This window comes from Volvox carteri, assembly GCF_000143455.1.
Source record: "Volvox carteri f. nagariensis unplaced genomic scaffold VOLCAscaffold_34, whole genome shotgun sequence".
Taxonomy (NCBI): Eukaryota; Viridiplantae; Chlorophyta; class Chlorophyceae; order Chlamydomonadales; family Volvocaceae; genus Volvox; species Volvox carteri.
Window position 1 is genome coordinate 519,704 of NW_003307577.1, and position 20,223 is coordinate 539,926.

Below are 20,223 nucleotides of genomic sequence, written 5' to 3' on the forward strand. Positions count from 1 at the left end.
CTCGGGGACGGAATGTGCATACAAGGATTTTGTGTGCGTGCGGCCATGCATGCATGTGTACGTGGGATCTGCGGAAGCGCCCTTGCGGGTAAGCGAATGGAAGGACATAATAATACGCGCACTTATCGCGTTAAGGACATTGCAACGTTAAAGGGCACCAGGAATGGTAAGTTGGAAGGAAAGGAAAGCGCTTCTCTTCCTCCGCTGCTGTCTCCACAGCTACCGCTCCGTATGTTTTCGTCCAATTGCCCTGGCCATTCTCCTTGGCCCGTTCACCACCACAAACTCCCGGTCCGGGGCCCTATGTACGGAAGTGTACAGAAGCACTAGCCCAAAACTCTGGCGGCAAACCCTCTCCCCGCCTGGCACCACGCCTCGCGACTCCCCTTCTCCCAGTTGTTTCAACCGACAACCGACAACCGGCCAACACTTGGACGTTGCCGATCAGGCGTTTTGTGAAGTCCTTTTTTGTGCACCAAATTGCACTTCGCTGTGCGACAGAAGGCCTCCGTGGCAGCGGCAGCTTCGGGGCTGAAGGCGGAAGCAGCGAGAAACAGAGACCACGTGGAAAAGGGAGGCCGGTTGTGAGGCCGGGGGGTGGCGAAGGAAGGATATTTTAGTTTCGGTTACAGTTACAGTGTCCGCACAAGTGCGGAGGGGTTCGTCAAAGCCGGGGGGGCCCCATGGACCGTTAGTGATAAGGTTATGTTACGGTGTCGGGGGCAATTATCGCCGTCCCCCCGTTCCCGTTTGAGCGTTACGCGCCAGAGCCCTGCGTGCCTGGTCTCCCAGACCTCGAAGAGAAAGATAGCTAATGCCAGCGGGGTAGCCAGCGGGGTCATAACGGTGCACATATTGAAACCCGAGTTCGCTCCCATACTTAGCCCTCAAGCCATCATAAGCAGGGCATTCTCAAGATGCATGCAATTCATCTTCCACCATGCCGCCAGTGTTTTTGCTTTCATTTTTGCCCGTAGATTTTCCAGTCTGAACGGAGGAATAGGTTTTTAGTCGCGGGAATAAATGTATTCCTAATCTGTACGGCGCTGGGCATGATGCCGCAGTCACAAAGCCTGCAGGTACGTGCGGCACGCTCACGGCCAGTGGGTCTCTTAACCGCATTCCACTGGCTTGTCCCGTTGACTTCTGCTTCTGCATGTTCTCCTCGCTTCATTTTTTCTATCGTGTTCTGGACTCAAGCATTTTCCTAATGTTATTAATCTCATTCCGATTGAGCATTACCGCACCTGTAACAGGCAGTGTTTTTCTTTTCGTGGAGGCCGATCCTGAATCTGTTACGAGTTCCGTAATAAATATGTCATCAGTCCAATACGTTTATTACTGCCAGAATTTTTTTTCGGGGGGGGGAAAGCCCCCCAAGACCCCCCCTGCCCACACAGGGTACCTGATACACCAGCACATATTTAATGCGGGAGGCGCCCTGTCATCTGGTTCTAATGTCTCTCTTGTACTCGCTATATTGTTTGAAGTGTTACCAGCATCGCCGCTACTGGGTTTTGGCCTGCCGGTGGTCAGGAATGCTTTGACGCTACCCTGACCAGCTATAGTAGTTAACTTCTTGGGCCCCATCGCTCATTTTATAACTTATTTATACTAAAATAGAACGTCTCTGGGGGCCTTCGGCCCGCCCCGGCTCCGTAACGACCGTACCAGGCCTTTACCATGGTCTATGACGGAGCGCAGAACGCAAGTATGCCATTTTATTACGGAACCGTAATATATTACGGAAAAAAATACACGTTACTAACAGGTGATTACTAGCTACGTCTTGGTCATTCCATTACTCGTGCCTACGTATAATATTTCATGCAAGGGATACACGCCAGCTGACTGAAGGCCGTTTTTTAAAAACTTATATAGCCGGGGCTTACGTGAGCTTGTCAAACGCCTGTAATCCTGGCATGTAGCATCAACCACTCCTTGAAGAAACTAATCATAACCAGCTCAGACCTCAGAAGCCCGTGTAAGCGTACAACTTCATTCAGCAGTGCTTGATCGGCGGCTCGATACTTGTCTCGAAAGAGAGTGCGGTCAGATCCATGTTGGGACACCAAATTCTCTGAGTGGAGCGGCTTGAGCCGAGCAGCACACAACAGTAGTGTACCAAGTTGGATGTGATAATGAAGTCATCGACAAAGGCTTAAATGCTAAACAGCCTACAAGATTATCTCTATCATCGTACAACAGATAACGGACAAACGCTCAAATATAAGGCTCTTCTTAACAAACTCAAGACCTTTACAATCGACATCTGGATCAATCACTGGCAAGGTCTTCCGGATCTGGATAGATTATATACTCTTCTGGTTCTTAACCATATCACAGACAGCAGGACATTTGCCAAGCAGCAGATAGAAGCACAAATGGATTAACTGGACGTGCATGCAGCTAGGCATCCAGACAGATGTGACAAGCGCACTTGTGCATGAATCGCCATTGAAACACAATACATATCTAAGCTGATTGCAGCAGTAGCCCGTGCAAACAACCAAGCTTCATTCCACGTGCACGGTTGTCGTCCCTGCACAGGTTATGTCAACAGGAATGCGAATAGACGTGCAAGGTTAACAGATCCACCCTGCAAATATGCTCGCAGCTAGCCGCTTTAGCGGAGCCGTCCATGCCGACGTTCACCTGCCCTACCGACGCGGGCTGAGAACAGCCAGCCCACGCACTAGGCTACAGCCTGCTTATCGCGCATGTAACAATCCCCTGCGGGCCTTCGTTCTTCAAAGTTGCATTAGCCAGTAAAAATGGCCTTCGTTAAAGTAGTTCGTTGGTTAGTTTAGCAATCTTCACATGAGAGCGAGCCATTGCTTTTGCTACAGCCGCAAATCAGCTCGTCGATCCATCGAGACAATCTTGCATAGCCGTAGCATGCTGGGCCAGTGGAAACCCCTGGCGCTGCCGCAAATCAACATCAGTGCATGATTTGATCTTGGGTATGCTTGTTGGACACATACATCAAGGCAGCATGCGCATGCACAAGGATCCTCCTCAACTTCTACTCCGACCCCAAAACATATGCAATCTGCATGCATGGTCCCTAGAATGTATGCCCACCTCAGAGTGCGTTGAGAAAAAGATTTAAAGCACAGAAAAGAGAACTTCCAAATTCACATATGCTTATCCTGTAGATAGAGCAAGCATGCAGTAGAAAATAGCGGATGGTTTGGCATATGGATGGGCGTGCTGCTGGCCGCTCCAACCCCAATCAACCCCAATGCCACGGTAGGCATGCAACATGTATGCAGCGTGCAAACCATCCACACTCGCTCACCTCGCCAGCCCTCTACCTCTACCTATGGAAATATCTTCCACACAGATGATGACCGGACTAAGGATGCACAGATTTCAGGAAATAAAGCTGTGCGTCCCCTGACGGCTATATATACGTTACACCAACCCAAACATCTGTAAAATTCAACAAAACCATACGAGCATATGCATACGCACACATATATACAACAGATTAAGGCCTGACTTCTGCACCTGGCCGACCCGGGTTCAAATCCGCCTGCCGGCTCCTCGGGTATTTGAGGAGTGTGATGAAATGGGAGGTGGCCCCCCATCATCATCAAGGACGTAATAATATCAACTTGCGAGCTGACCAGGAACTAAGTTGATGCGCCGTTGATCCGCTAGATTTGGTTGGATGCTGGTGGTGAGTTGCCGAACCCAACGAATACATTCTGAAGTCGAATGGGTTGACGGATTAGGGTGCCCCTCTAGCAGGGGAGAGCAGGGACTGCCCCGGGAAAGGGGGCCGCTGGCGAAGTTAACCACCCTGTAACAACATACATACATACCTGTTCATCCCAGCCCTGTTTGTGAGCTGGCAAAGCGAGGCAGATGCCATGGTTGCGCCCGCCGACATATGTACACCCCCTCCTCCCATGGACCATCATGATGTCAAGGACTGCTTTCCTCGGGAACTCGTGTTAATGCCGTGCGGGCTAACCGCGGCGCCCCTGGGAGCCTGTGCGGCAAGAGCCCCTGGAAAATTGCTGCTGTTCACCGCCGCCACCGTCGACGGCACGCCAGGCCATTCCAGCTGTCGTGCTTCCTTCTCCCCGCCCTCGCCATCCTCCTCCGCCTCGTCATCATCATCGCCATGAGCACTGGAATCGGCTGCTTCCTTGCTGCAGGAAACTCCGCTGCGCGAAAGGCAGAGCCACATATTGCCCCACCATTCTAAGATCTTCTTGTCATATGCCAGGACCGTGCAGGCCACGATCCGCAGGCCCAGGCCCAGGCAGAACAGAATGCTTAGAGCGCTGCGCCAGTCGTCGTGGCAGTAGTGACGCACGAAGGAGCTAGGGCTTTGCTTATTAATGAGTGCCATTAACGCGGTATCCAAAGTGCTACTGCCATTCTCATCCTTTAGAGCCATATCCACGCGGCAAAAGCCCTTCTGAGCATACATGGCCAAAATCACGTTGCCGTGGGAATCCAGGTACTTATCAAGTTCCAGAATGGATAGCGCTTCGACAGCCCAACGGCTGAACGAAAAGCCCAGCACAATTTCCGTGACTGTGTTTCCTCGGGACTGAGCCAGAGTTGGCGCGCTCACGCCGTTGAGCAGCGCACCCGCTATGAGGGTCAGCAGCACGGCGGCGGTGGGTGCAGCTGTCTTCGGTAAGAATGGTGTAGCGGTCACCAAATACGACAGGCCCGACGCCCACCACCATACAGCAACACTCAGCGCGTAGTAGCACAAATACGAGGCTCGGGGTACGGTTAACACGTAGTACGGTAATGAGAAATAAATGGGTGCGACGACAATCCAGGGCACATCTACCAGGCAGCGCGCAGTAAAGTAGGCCGTAATGGAGAGCCCTGCGCTGCGCTCCCGGTGGACGACAAGACGATTGCTGGAAAATGTACGAAGATGCTGTACAACTGCAAGTACAGCAAGGCACAGCAGGGACATCACCAGGTTGCCGGGCACATCGGTCGCGCCCCAGTAGCGGCCCTGATTTGCCCCGACGGCTGCGGCTGCTGTCAGCAGAAGCGCTACCTCAAACATGCTGGATGGCCAGTAAGCTCGAGAGGACTGAGGTCGGAAGGGAAGGCATCCGGCCGGCAGGCAGGCAACGGAGCAGAGAAGCATGAGACAGGGCCATCAATCGTTCGGCATAGTTCGGCACTGTCACAACAATACAAATGCTGTTCCTAGACACTGCTCATGAGTTCCATAGACACGAAGGCATGCACCAATTGATGGACATCATCTTAGTCTGCCTTGTAAATCCCTTGTAGAACAGCAGCAATCAGCAAGCGCATGTACAGTCACCGGGCTGCAGACAGCACGCCGGCGCACGTACCTGTAGCATGGCCCTCCGGGAGAATGTGGCCACCTGCGACAACCGGCTGGGTAGCCCCCTGACTGCAACCTGCTGTACGATATCGATGGGGCCGCTAAGTACAACTGCACTGCTACCCGCCTTCCTCAATTGCAGCCCACTGTGATCAATGCTTGCCGGAGGATTATCGAAGGCAGCCTTGCCATCTCCGTCCTCCAGGACGGTCCTTTGGTGTTGTGCTAGGCAGAAAGGAGACGGCCGCGACACCTCTGCTGAAGGCTGCTCACAGTCCTCCTGCAGCGAGTGAACAGGCGGCGTCTCCGTGTACATCGGTGCATACATACATGCTTACGGAAGATAAACCAATCATGCGAACCCCACGTCAAAATCATGACCATCCAACTGGAATGCGTCATTTCTTTCACGCTACGGCGTGCAAGCACCAAAGTCGAGGGACCTACCTCTACCCCACCGACAAAGATAATTTAAGCATGGAGCGCCTTAGTCAGCCATTTGCCTAATGAAGAGACGGACAAGAGCCATGCGCCTGTCTTATTTCGTGCGTATGTTGTGTGTACATGTGCGCGTGTGCACTCGCGTGCGTTTCTGTCTGTGATCTACACCTTGGCGACCACCCGGGCGTTACCACCCGCCAGAGGTGTATTAACGGGGGGGACCATACACACAGGCGGCTGGCAGAGGTTAAGGCCTGACTTCTGCTCCCGGCCGACCCGGGTTCAAATCCGCCTGCCGGCTCCTCGGGTTTGAGGAATGTTGGAATGGGAGGTGGCCCCCCATCATATGGACGATGTAGGACGTCATAAAATCAACTTGCGAGCTAACCAGGAACTAAGCTGATGCGCCGTTGATCCGCTAGATTTGGTTGGATGCTGGTGGTGAGTTGCCGAACCCAACGAATACATTCTAAAGTCGGATGGGGTGACGGATTAGGGTGCCCCTCTAGCAGGGGAGAGCAGGGACTGCCCCGGGAAAGGGGGCCGCTGGCGAAGTTAACCACCCTGTAACAATATACGTACACCTGGAGCCCCGATGAGGGCCACAACGGACCGTGCACTGCATTGGGAAACCTAGTCTTAGGGATCGCCTGTTTTCTGCACGGGCTTCTGTCACCGGTGGATACCTTTACCGTCCAAATTCGTAGATAATAGGATGCTGCGCATAACATTTTTATAGCTGAGCCATGTCCATAACTAGCAACGTGTGTGTGCGCCTATTATAGATCCAAACGTATGATGATAAGATACGTCCACTTGCCTGCAACCGGGGGTGCATGCATATGCCTAACGCAAACATATGAAGGATGCGATGGTAGCGGCTGACCAGCTGAAGTTGGCGAACCTTATTCACAGTATCTAGCTAGTGAGGGTCAGAAACAGCGCTGCTAGCAGGCGCACTGCTACGCTATACCAGTCTGAGTAGTTCAAATAATTCGACATGGTTTTCTTTTTCTCGTGTGGAGTTATAGGATAATATTATTTCTTATGGGGTTTTTATATTTTTATCTATTTCGGACATACAGCCATCGGGCCCGGTCTGGGGCTCGCTGTAATATCTACTACTACTACTACAACAACTACTGTTACTACAACTACTGCTACTACTACTTCCTCTAAGACGCGACTTCACCAGCAGCTAGAAGCACACCTACCGGCAGCTCCAGCTGCGGCGGTGACCTGATGGGTTGCCTGGCGTTCGTAGTAAACTCCGCGGCTTGGGGTTCGGGAGATCCCGGCTGCACGCGGCAACATCGCAGGCCGTTGTCGCACGAGGACGTTCGTCGAATCAGTCGTACGAAAAAACTTATACACCGCAGTAAGTACGCCGTGCACCAGAAGTAACGGGCGGGTAGAAATGAAAGGGATAGAGACGATCGTCGTGATCGGTAATGCTGCTCATATGTAAGAATTGTAAGGCGGCTAAGCAGCGGGAACCTGCTGCCTGCCTGCCTGCCTGCCGTGGTGCCGCTCTTAACTGTAAGAGGATCCATGCATGCATGGCGCGACCCACCCACCTCTTGCGAACGTGCCGAATGGAGCCCATTGCCTTCAGGGGCCCGCTGGATGGTAGCAAGCTGCAGCGAAAGGTTAAGCTGCTGCGGGCAAGTGGGAGGGACCCCGGCGGTAGCTCCATTGCTGCTAAAGTTCGTCTGATGGACAGCTGCTGCGCCGCTTTCGCATGTGGCTTCTGCCGGCATCACTTGCGCGACGTTGGCGGGGGCTGGCTTTTTGCAAAAAAGGCCCTGCAACAGAGCACCGGTTTATTAGCGTTCAGTCAGATCGCCGTAGCACGAAGTCTGTCAGTCTGACAGTCTTGGATTTATGATTACGGTAGCTGCGTGGATAAACACAACGGCCGCGCTGGGCTGGACTGGGTACCTATCTCGCGCGTACCTGCAGGCTTTGTGACTGCGGAGTGGTTGAGGATAAGCTGCATACCGTTTGTGAATGCCCACCGGCCTATGAGGACCTTTGGGTTAAATACGAGGGGGATATTGGCTTCCGAGGGCGGGAAATGCGTACTACTATGGCGGAAGGTCGCTCAGTAGCTGCGGCTAGTTTTCTCTGGGAGACCAGACGCGTCGCGCATCGCCAAGCGCATCGAACTCATAACTTATAACTTGTACAGCTGCAGGCGACGCACTTAGTAATTAAAGCAGTTCATACCAGGACGCACGGTGATAGAATGATGGCAATGCTCCCCAAGCGATATGGATTTGTTGTATTCTGGGCATATCACGGGATCAGCATCCGCCGATCGGTACTTTTGGGGCGAGGCCCCGGGCGCGAAGCGCCATTCGGGGGGCCGAGCCCCCCGGGTTCACTGCTGTCAGTCAGTCAGTCAGTCAGTCAGTGGCTTACATATCTCGCCCCGCAAAAAGTAGCGTTTGAATGCTATATCCATTCTATATCGAAATGCCAAAGGAGAAATTCCAGATAAATCGGAGCGCGAAGATAGCTTTCCAGTAAGTGGCTGCACCAGGGCCGAGCCCCTTTTCGGCTTTGAAAAGCCGCCCCCTAGTCTGAAGTCGTGAAATAACAGGATTGAAGAACATGTTTTCGTGACGTTTTTTGCGTCTGATATTGCATGTACTTATGCGCGGCATGCATGCGTGTGTGCATTAGTGGGTAGCTGGGCCGGTGTATGGGTACATGGATACCACCATGCGGTTGCAGCCATACCATTACGTGGTTGGCTGGGCAGCCATGGCCATGCGAGTAATGCAAATGCACAGCAAAGCAAAGCAAGGGGTACATATTTGCATTGGCTTATGCTGCGCAAAAGCAAATTATTTCGTGCGCAAAGTGAGAACCCTGCCGCGATAGTGCACCAACCAAAACAAACGAGCATAAGATAAACTATGTGTACACACATATAAGCGGAAAACATATTTTACTTGCAATAAATTCTATAATTGTTTAGTTACTTTAATTGTTTAGTTAATAAATTCTTTAATTGTTTAGTTACTGCAACGTTCACCGTGCGCGCGCGAAAGCCTAGCACGGAATTTCTTCGACCGCCTGTTGGATACCTACCTTCGCTGCGTGAGCTAGATGCGACTCTCGAACAGCGTTAGAACGCAGCAGCAGCCGCGAAAACAGGCCGCTTAGCCCTCTCTACAAAAACGCAATCGGAAGCATATACATATATGAATGGCATGCAGTTGACACATTCAGTCAAAGAAATAGCCACGCATACGGCATGTAAGCAAGGCAACTGTAGCGGTTGGCAGCCTTTTGGGTAGGCAGCTAGCATTTGCTCATCATGACGTACTCCCCAATAGCTACTACAGCACTGTACGCGAGAAGCTGCAGCATTACGGCAGGCAGGCGGCGCTCTGCATTCCTACGACAGATATGCGTCCAGCAAATAATACAGTCGCAAAAAACAGCCTTGCTAGAATACATGGCCGCCGCTGGTGAAAATACAGGTGTAATAAGCTCGCACTTGGCTGGAAATTCAAGCGTCACAATATAATTGCCAAACAGTCGTTTTCGTCACGTGCGCACATCTACGCAATTTAATTTCACATGCTTACCACAATTCACGCTTACCATGAGACCATCCCGGCGGGCGGTGTCCTTCCTGCCGAAGGATGGGTGCTTGCCACGGCTAGGTGGGGGAGAACGCAGACCTCCCACCTTCAGTTCATCATTTAGAACCTTTTGCAGCGCAGCCAACAATTCTTGGCGGCTTACTCCCGGCGGTCCTGCTGATGCAAGACAGATCAAAGCTTTGCTGCTGCTGGAGGCACCAAGCGGCGTCTGGTTCTGCGGCGTTTGCGGCGCCTGAGGCTTTGGCGCATAATCCATCGCAGAGGAACCCCGTGCACGCATACCGTCCGCCTCCTCAAGGAGGCCCTGCACAAAAGCCTCCACCTCCCGGCCTTTTTGCCCAAGTCTCTTAAAAAGCTTCAGCAAGCCTTCCCGGTTCAAACTGTCACCCCTTTTTGCCGCTCCTTCGCCCAGTATCCTGTCAAACTCGTGCGTGACGATGCTTACGAGGCCTTCCGATAGGTCTGGCGTCCCCTGGCTGTTGGCGCGGCTGGCGACCGTCCGATTACTGGTAGTGCGTGAGCCCGCTGGCGCGCCTTTTTCCGTTGGTGAGCTAACGTTCGATGCGTAGTCAGCAGCAGGCTTATCAACGACCGGAGACACTGGCGGTTCCTTGATGGGAAGTTTACCCGAAGAGACTTCTGGGCTGTAGTACTTACCTGCGCATCACATGCATGCATATGTATTAAGGCGAAGGTTGCCCTCCGGCCGGGCAACATACCCTCGTTCTCCTCTGAACTACCCGTATCTCACAGCTGGGTATGCATGTAGGACTGTGTGCAATAGGGTGCAGTGATTATATCCACTGCAAACCAGCTAACCACTACCTACCGAGCATCTACTCCCGCCCCGCCTACCCATGATAATATCCAGGATAGTGTCTGCCACGTTTTCATTTTCGGGGATGGACGTGTATCCCAGGCGTAAAAAGTAGCTCCTAGCCTCATCAGGCTTTCCATTATACACGCTGCGCCCTTGACGATCCAGCACCATTATCTGGGAGGGCGTGTCGCGACCCACACATTTGTGCATGCATGAACCGATCAAGAGCTAGAGGCAACCAGGTAAACAAGAATATGTACGCACATATGCATCGCATGCAACATATGTAACTGTCTATGGCAAGTAGGTTATCTACGAGCAAATAAAGGGTTCTGGAACGGGCTTTCATGGAAAGGAAGGGTATTTGCATGCAGGCAACAGCAGGCAGCCGAACCCCGCCTGAAACGCCTTACGTAAACAGGCTCGCTCCTACACACGCATCTCCGAATGTAGCTAACTACAACAAACCTCTCCTGGATATTCATGAAATATCGTGTACAATAGTGGACATATAAATGTATGTACGAACCGTATTGAACAATTCGTACACAGTCCGCCGCGGCTGGTGTACCACCATGATAACGTTGAAGCCGCGCTCCTCCACCAAGTCAGACAGGGACATGAGCACGTCGGAGCTGCAGGCCGCGTCCTGTGCATATATTTAGGTGCATGATGAGGAATGTGTAGTATGGTTGACATGAGTCATGTGTGCATGTGTTATCTAACGGCGCAACAGCACACCTGGTGCGGCTGCAGGGCGCCGCACCAAGGCCAGAGAGATGCGCGAGAATAAATCGCAGATAAATTGCTTAAACGCGCGAAGCGCAGATAGGTGTTCTGGTGTTACGTTTGCGAAATGGCGTTCAGTACACACACGGCCTGCTACGTTTACTAGACCGCGTCCACATGTCTATGACGAACATACGTGCACATGGCGATTGGTGACGACGAGTTACGCAAAATGCACCACCGACAGCTGCAGCTGCTCGCACAAGCAAAACCGCATTACAAATACAATACACGCAGGACATGACTACGTAACCCTTGACGTTATTGCTAAGGGCAGGATTTGTCGAAACGGCGGTGTGCTTGCTTGGTGCTGCAACAAACTGGAGCTTAACTATGGTTGTTTGTGCCTGCATCTACCGGCGGCTAAATTAATGAAGTACTGGTTCACGGATTCGCCAACCCGACCCCGGACCCGAATCCCCGTCTCCCTCCTCGCCCGCCATAACGTACCAGTCCGCTGGTTGGTTCGTCCAACAGCAACACCGGGGGCCGAGCCACAAGCTCCACACCGATATTGACACGCTGCGCAAGTGTTTACGAGTAAACATGCACGACCTTTAAAATTTTTGTACATTCACAGAAGAGAGCACGGAGGAATTAAGCAAGGTCAAAAAGGTATGAATGATGTGTGGGACAGGGGATCATATCTTCACCCTTCGGCCGCTACCCGGCAGACCCTGCCTTCGCCGGTATTTCAGGGCACCCTCATTCAGTCACCCTAGCCAACTTCTCAGTGGATCGTTTAGGTTCAGCACCCACCATCGGCATCCAACGGAATCTGCCGGATCAACGGCGGCTCAACTCCGTTCCTGGTCAGCTCGCAGGTCAACTTTATCCCAGGTAACCATCGCCCATCGACTAGGGCACTTTTACCTTTCACCATCGGAAGGATTTTTCGACCCTGACAGGTCTCGATCCCAGAACCCCCGGGGGCATCAGTGTGTGCTTTACCGGTAGTGCCTGACCTTATATAATGTATGGAGCGATCATGTATCACGTGAACGAGCAAAGTACGAACATGTTAAAGGAAGCTCATTAGACCTGCTGTTGCTCAAAATGATCAAGCAAGACAAATAGCTACATAGCTAAGAAACCGATTATTCGGGCAAATACTTCATTAAGTACTGGAGTTCTTATCATGTATCGATGTATACATACAGCATGGGCGCCCACGCACTACTACCGCACCTTGCGCTGACCTCCACTCAAGCTCTTGTCGGCAACGCTGCCAACGCGCTGGTTCCGGAGCACCGAGAGATCTAACATAAGCAGTACCTCCTCCACGAGCTTTTTCCGCTCCCGTTTAGCCAAAAACCCGCGAGAGTACTTGCTGCCGTTGCCGTTGCCTCCCATCACCTTTGCAGCGACCTCCCCGCCAGAAGCACCGCCGGCGCTGCATTGTGGCTTGATGCTTTCCGCATTGCTTATGAAGCAGGAGAGCGCGCCTGCAACGTTTTCGTTTCCGGCTGCGCCAACAGTGCTGCCATCCAAGTGTTTGCCACTATGGCTCGCAGCAAAGGATGATGGTTTGGGCAGCCGCAGCGCAGCACTGAAGTCAAATATCTCCCTGCGCATCGCAATCCGCCAACACGTGGACGACAAGCATCTCATACGGCTGCCAGTGCACTACAGGCTTCTGGCCAGTCAGCGTGCTGGTGCTAATAAGTAACAACACGTATAATTGGGGCAATTGGGGCATCATGCATTGTTCCTGTGCTCCTTCCTCAAACCCTTCCTCCATTTCCCGGGCATGGATATATACATGTTGGTGAGTATACCACCTATCCCATCCGCCACTGCTGCCGCAGCAGCGGCCATATCTTTAATTGTACATACCAGGTATGGTAAGGTAAACATTTTTAATTATCATACCAAGTATGGTAAGGTAAACTTACTGCACGGTCAGATCCGCGCTTAGGATGTCGTCTTGCGGTACGAGGCCGGTGACATGCCTTAATTCCTTCGGTTTGGTGACCAGTTTGCCGTTGACCAGGACTTCCCCGCTGCTCAGAGGCCAGCCTCTCCCCGCCAGCAGCGCTAGGAGGCTTGATTTGCCGCAGCCGGAGGGACCCAAGATGGCGGACATATTTCCCGGCTCGAAGCAGCCTGTAACGTACACATGTATGAATGTGGGGTTTATGAAGACGACTTTTAAGGCCACGCAAAGCAGAGCATGAGCTATCGGGTCAGCATGTAGTACTCTGGACAGAATGGTCGTTGCTGCGCGATCGAGCTGCAAGGCATGCGTGCTTGCGTGTGTGCGTCATTTTTAGTGCTGCTTTCCATCGTCAGGCTTTCAACGCGTCCTCTTCAATGCCTCAGCTTACGCACACTTCACGTATACATGTATGTCTGTATGAATGCGTGTGTATGTGTATGGTATGTATGCATGCACGCGCACGTAACGATACGGCAGCATATATGTGAATGATTGAAATCGGCGGGTCTCGATCCGCCTTGCCTCGCGACCCTTCCAACCAGACTACCAGTCTCCCAACCTGGCTGCGTGTGCGTGCTGGACAGCTGCCGCACATCTAACACATCTAACCACTCCAAAGCGCCATCTATATAAGCATACACAACGCGCGCGTCTAAAATCTGCAGGTAGGTAGGTAGGTGGGTAGGTAGGTAGATAGGTTGGTAAGCTGCCATGATGACAACTTACCCGTAACACACTGCAGCACAGCTGGCTTTCCCGGCCGGCCAGGTCCCACCCACCCAAGCTCCTTCATTTCCAGCCTATGAGGCTCCACGCGCCACGCTACCTGCCTCCTCCTCGTCGTCACTTGGCCGTTGTGGAATCGTGCTGCGTTGCGAGACCGTACATACCAGTTGGCATGCTAGTGCACGTGCAGACATGCGTGCGCTCAGGAAGTACAACCCACTAAAGGGCGTCATCTGGCCTATTGGACACTGCTTTCGTTACAACCTGTCAGGACACAATCGGGACAGCAGTCGGAGCAAAAATTGGGCAAGGATATTGTCGCATCGTGGACTCACCAATAAACCTCCGCAGGGTTCGCGCAGCAGCGGCTCGCTTGTCCTGGTCGGCATTGTAGTCGGCATGCGACCTAGGGGCCTTCAAAGCGTTCAGCTTCGTCGTCATGACTCCAGCCACATATACAGAGAATGCCAGGCCACAAAACACAGCCACTGCCGCCGGCCAGATGCGCGGTGCATTAGAGCCAGCAGCACACAGTGTAAGGGGCGGACAGCTCGTGGGCTGGATGCTCTCCGCGCGGCAGTAGTGGCCAGGAGGGCAAAGGATCTCCAGGGACGGGTCGGGGCAGTAGTAGCCGGGGCTGTACGCAGGAAGGTTGGACAAAAGCAGGAAGCAGAGCGGATGCATCCCGCCGCAGAGTGACTATTCACACGTGTCCCATATATACGTATGACGTCGGAACGGGGGGATGCCTTCGTTTTAAAGATGCCGTACATGTTTACCGGCAGCTATCACACAGGCACTCGGCGGATAAGGGTGCATTGCGAAGCGTTCACGACTATGACACGAAACGATACGATGGGATATCCCATATCGCACCACGGAGGCCATACAAACGTGATTCTGCGAGATTGCTCCGTCCCTCACTCGACAATGAGGGAGCAATCTTTAGATGGTACGTTTCATGTGTAAAGACTCACTGTTTCATGCAGTGTGGACGGACAACAAAAATTGGCCAATGGCGGGAGGTTCAGTGTTCATGCAGTTGTTCAGAGCCGCACAGGTACGTTACGATGGAAGGGGCAACAACAAGTGTGCGGCAGATTGACTATTTGCAATCGACAAGAGGCATGGTTACCCCATCCCAATCCTTTTATCAACCAACCTGCAGCTTTGGCTTGGTGCTGTAGAACGGTTGGGGCAGTAGTTCCCCTTCAGCGGTCGGCGATCGCTGGTAGCTTGCGTTGCTGTGTCCATGGCAAAACTCTTGTACGCTGGGACGAACACATTTCCGACCTTGCCGGCAGACGCATGCAAAGAGTGATTCAGAAAAAGGGCCGAAGCTATCATGGCTACAGCAACAGCATTTGTTGGGCAGGGCAGGCGAGTAGACGGGGGCGGACGATGCCTTTTCTCGTCGTGAACGACCCTGAACCGTTCCCAAGGGAAATGTCTTGCGGTGGCGGCGGCTCATGCATGAAGTGGATTTACACGCAACCCAAAGTCGAACACGCAGACAGAAAAGCACGTGACGGAGGCATCTTTAATTATAATCTGCTTGGTTGCGCGTGGTATCTAAAAGGCGAATTTATACCTGTAAGAAATGCACACACGCCCACGAACATGCACAAAACCAGAAAGGTTTTCCTTGCAAGCTACCGTAAGCCGGTCGTACATGCACGTCTGTCTGTCTGTCTGTCTATCCGTATGTATGTATGTATGTATGTATGTATGTATGTATGTGCGGCCGGTGGTTGTCCGCGATCGCTCACGTTTCTCTTGAATTGACAAGCTGTAGCTTAGACCATGTAGCTGATTAACTACGAGGATCCATGTCCGCAGTGAATGGTGCGATCCTGGCGATCATGGCTGTGTCCTGAGACCACGCATAAACATGCACTCCCGGAATCGTCCAATGAACCGTCCTGAACCGCCGCATCCAGCAAGATAGATACACCACCATACTTCATCATGCACGACACAATCATTCATTCCACACATACACGACACACGTTGGCGCCCCCTGAACTGCGGTTGCCCACCTGCGGTCCAAGCATCAACATGTAGTCGCACGTAATGTTGGCAGTTGAGCGTTCTGGGCAGAAGTAGCCAGCGGGGCATTCATACTTCTCAGCTGGTGTGGGGCAATAGTAGCCCTTTGGGCAGACCAAACTCGCCATGAAGTTGAAGTCATCCTGCTCCTCCACAAAGGTACCCTCTGGACAGTATGTACCCGGCTCACATGGCACACAACGAGCCTGAAGCGAGGTCAGGTGCCATAGGCATACATTCCAGAATATCGGGGTTGAGACAGAACAGCGGGCGTTGCGCTAACCGCCTGCTTATGCATGTATAACGTGGTGTATATGCATGAACGTGCAGCAGCATGTACGCGATTCATCACATGCGTTAGCGGACATCCTTTCCAATCCCAATCCCACCATAAGGCATTAGATACCTTCAGCAACGACGTGCCGCCCAGCGTGATCACGTCGCCGGGCAAGGACACCCACGAACGCGGAGAGCAGCGCTGACCCGCAGGGCACCTGTGCGTGTGTAGGGGGATACACGTACTTGAGAGGCAGCAGCAGCAGTCGTTCTAAGAGCGACAGAGGGTTAGCAGCAGGCAGTATGTATGTGAAGAAGCCACCGAATGGCTAAAGCGCAAAAATGCCGGGAATTCGAGACCTAGAGTGGGTGAGATAAGAAGGTCAAGATAGGAGCCATCAAAGGGAAAGGTCAAGGGCCCCGGGAACGGCATTACAACCTTTTGGAGCCCCGTCCATAGCTTTCTTAACAATCTATTTGACCCCGTGCATTATATGTAGATAGCACGGCACATATATCGCCTATAAATACGCGCTGCGGCCAGCTACTACATACACCTCGTAGGTCATGAAGCATGCATACTGGTAAAGCAGCAGGTCGCTGCGCTGCGGCAGATCACCCGATCTTGAAGCACAGGTAGATCTCTTCGCTTATTCTCGCTCAACGTAACTTGCCTGAAACTGGTTGAATTGGCGACAGGAGCGCAAGGGCAGCCGTCGGGTACAGTCCTCGTGGTCGGGGCGGCGGCTGTGGTCATAGCTGTAGCTGCCGACCAAGGCAGCCATGGGCACAACAGATCGCGGCCAGGCGCCACGCTGGCTAGGCGGCTCGCGAACTCCTACGCGCAACGCAACAGCGCCCGCATGGCAGACCAAATTGGGAGACCAACAGCGATCCCGATTGCCAACTCCTGACATACCAAAGAACTCCTACGTAAACACTTATAGGCGTCCTAAATCATGCTGCAAGTATCCTGCATCTTTGTCCAAGCAGTAGCACATCGAAGAATTCGAAGACCCGATTAATATCCTATCAAAAGCGAGAAAGTAAGAAACCCAAAAAAATTGTAGCGCACGTGTCAGACATCGTGCAGCGCAGAAGCAGCAAACAGGAGATGGCATGTGTGACACGGCACGTACCCGTAATGAGATAAGCCTGGCGTTTGATCCGCCTTGTGGCAAGGGATTCCACAGCCTTTCCGTGGGCTGTTGGTCTCCCTGCGTTGCGGGTGGCAGTAGTGCGTCCATGACATACTGTGGCTGTTTATCCAGCCAGACCCGAAGTGAATCCTGCGAGGCAGCGCGGCGCAGCGGAATCGGATCAAGCGGGCTGTCCTATCGGCCTACCCCTGCTAAACTCTCTTGGTTCTTCCGCCGGCGAGGATGGAAGACACGGATGGGAAGTTGGAAACTCGAAGCAACCACACGCCACCCACCACCATACGTTCAAATTAACGCAAAGCGCGTTGCTGCTCAGGTATGTACTCGGACGCGTATTAATACCACCATGTGCGAAGTGTGAGAGTGTAAGCAAGGCCCCAATCGTAATGCGATGACCACAACTTTCGAAAAACTAGCGCCCCTTCCACACACCCCAGACACCCAGCTACGCGCACACGTCCGAGTTAAGAGGGTATAACGATGGGAGGAGACGTGTAATACGCGCACATGGAGGCCTCTCCGATATGGATGACACATTTGTCCCGGTTCCTTCGCAACACAGTTCGTGGCCTCCGACCGCACCCAGCCGCGTACCTCCGACACGAAGATGGTTAGCGCGTCTGACTCTGTGGACGCCACTGTCGTCATCCCCATGCGCGCTACCGCGTGGTTTGCGATGTCAAATGCCGCGAACATGAAGTGTGCTTCCGCCCCCTGCGGCACTCCGTTGTCGTCGAGCGCCCCCGAGGAGCAGGAATCTGCGCACGAGCCCTGCAAGGCCTGGGAGTTGTTGCGGCACAGGTGGCAGGGCTGGCAGACGGGCAGCTCGCTGCGGGAGAGAAGTACGGCGCAGAACTCGCCAGGGCCGCAGTCGCCGGACATGGAGCAGGGCTGAGAAGCAGCGCAGCGGCAGCGACTGCGAGTATGAGGGTTATCAGGCACGGGCAGGCAGTAAGGGACAGGCAGAGAGTCAGTCAGGTTGGCAGGAAGCAGCCAGGGAGGCAGTTCACCAACATAGCCTGGCATAGAGGAAAGTGCTTTGCTGCAACAGGGACAGGCAGTTGATGGCCAGGTTTTCCCATGATGCGCATACAGATCATTACTTTTTTGGTCTTCAAAACCAAAACCGGTATCCTGACCCTGGTGCTTGTGCGGTGGCGGTGACTACGGCGGATGCCCTGGTAACTATGATGGCGGTGCAACGGCGGGTGGCAACAACAATAAAGTGGTATTAACATTACCCCCCTTTACCGGCGACTCTTCTAAATTGACTTTCCACATCCGATGTGGCTTAAATCCCCTCGGATAGCGCTGTATGCGCTGTGAACTGTGCTTGGTGTGAACACACATTATTTACTTAGCATACGTTGTCACCTCACACACCTGTCACATGCTGTGGTGCCGTACACCTTGGGAAACAAGCAGCACTGCCAGCAGCTGGTACAGGTGCCGGGAAGCGATGCCAGAGAGGTACGGCTGCAGAACCTGGGTGCGGAACATGTGCATGCTTTTGTACGTTTCGCAGAATTAGGCATGAATGAAAAGGGAACACAGACTGCACCCGGGCCATCGCGTCGTGCAGGATATGAAGAATGAACGAAGAAGCATCGTTCGATGGTATCCTTCGTCAAGTGTGCTGCACGGCAGTCCAGGTTAAGGATACATTTCTGGGTGCGCGCACATGCGTCGGACGGTATCTGACCACAAGGCGATAGGTTTGGACCGGGCTTGTGCAGCTGCAGCGCGTACACAGCCGACAACGGCGATATGCGCGTCGGTTGATTGCCTTTGAGGCACCCATAAAAACCTAATTTGCGGGCTGCAGGTTGGCACCCATGCACCCCCGGGTTGGCACCCCCGGCATCCATGCAATTCGAGGCACTCGTTTTCGTATCTGCCCGAAATGACTCAGCGAGGCGATTGTAACCAGAAAGTGCTGACTGAGGATAACTATTAGCAAGGTAAGCTCCCATCTCCCCCAAGAAAGGGACTCTTTATTCGCTTACGCGCACTCTATCTCGCAACCTACTTTCCATAGGGGCAGCGCTGATGAGATACGCATGAGATATTTAGTACCAGAGCGCGGCTTTCCTGTGGCCAGTAAAGGGAAAGCAGGAATGACCTTGGTCAGTCGTCAATTATCGCCGTTTCGACTATACTGTTGGACACAACCCGAAATCCATTCACAACTGTCATAACCTTTGTCTAACATACAGAAGAAAAGCCAGCTATTTGTAAACGCAGTCCGTGGGGAAAAGTAGGGAGGAGGAAGATTGCCAACAGCATGGAAAACGAGGACAAATTGCTTCTAATGTAACAAGCTTCCCCTTGGGGGAAAGGTCATACTTGAACGCAAACGCTTCGTGTTTCTTACCGAACGAACGGGCATGAGGGTAAGGAGGAAGAGGCAAATTGTCCACACGCCGACTTGCAGTCGAAGGCTTTCCGCCCGTGTCGCCTCCTGTTTTTGATCAATCATACTGAATGGATGTATACATAGTATTGCTGCGGTTTCGGGGTCGTGTGCCCACTAGTCACCATGAACACCTTTCCCTGTTGCCACTATCTTTTAATGCCAATGTAAGTATGTAACTGCGATATAGCTTTAATTACAAGTATAATTGTCACAAAAACACAACCGGGAGATATCGGTAACATGATTTGGAGCGGTGTGATACAGAGGAGAGATCCCGCAGCTGATCCTTAACAAATATGGTCATCAGGGGCGTTATTTCGGGTAAGCTTGGTACGGTTGAAACGTGTTGCAAAGGGAAGCATGTAGGTGGTATAAATGCGGAATTCAAATCCAATCCAATACAAATTTAGCCTAAACAAGCAACGATAGTCGCGCTACAGGGTAAATTCTTGAGGGTAAAATCTATACTGAAGTAAAAGATCACGTAACCAAGTATCAATGCAAAATGATGCACTTTTAGCATTTCCTATTTCAGTCGATTGTGGGAGCTACACGGCAGCTGCGGCCGGCCGGCCGCAGCCTACAGCCTACGTTTTATAACACGGCATCTCCGCGGTTGTAGGTTGACAAAAGGAAGGACCGCACA

At 52.6% G+C, this 20,223-nt stretch overlaps 1 protein-coding gene across 1 annotated transcript; it reads right to left on the bottom strand.

The window, feature by feature from the left end:
* Positions 1-2,002: 2,002 nt before the first annotated feature.
* Positions 2,003-19,640, bottom strand: VOLCADRAFT_93888 (uncharacterized protein; the record flags this gene model as incomplete). The annotated part of the gene is made up of 23 exons (XM_002953154.1): positions 2,003-2,080; positions 3,983-5,077; positions 5,349-5,621; positions 6,997-7,080; positions 7,360-7,587; positions 7,739-7,753; positions 9,401-10,059; positions 10,258-10,396; positions 10,752-10,871; positions 10,964-10,972; positions 11,462-11,533; positions 12,200-12,578; positions 12,907-13,117; positions 13,677-13,817; positions 14,012-14,313; positions 14,839-14,969; positions 15,716-15,931; positions 16,009-16,219; positions 17,141-17,218; positions 17,256-17,290; positions 17,756-18,077; positions 18,545-18,897; positions 19,536-19,640. The coding sequence occupies 23 exons, from the start codon at positions 19,638-19,640 to the stop codon at positions 2,003-2,005; spliced, it is 5,256 nt and encodes a 1,751-aa protein (XP_002953200.1).
* Positions 19,641-20,223: the final 583 nt, after the last annotated feature.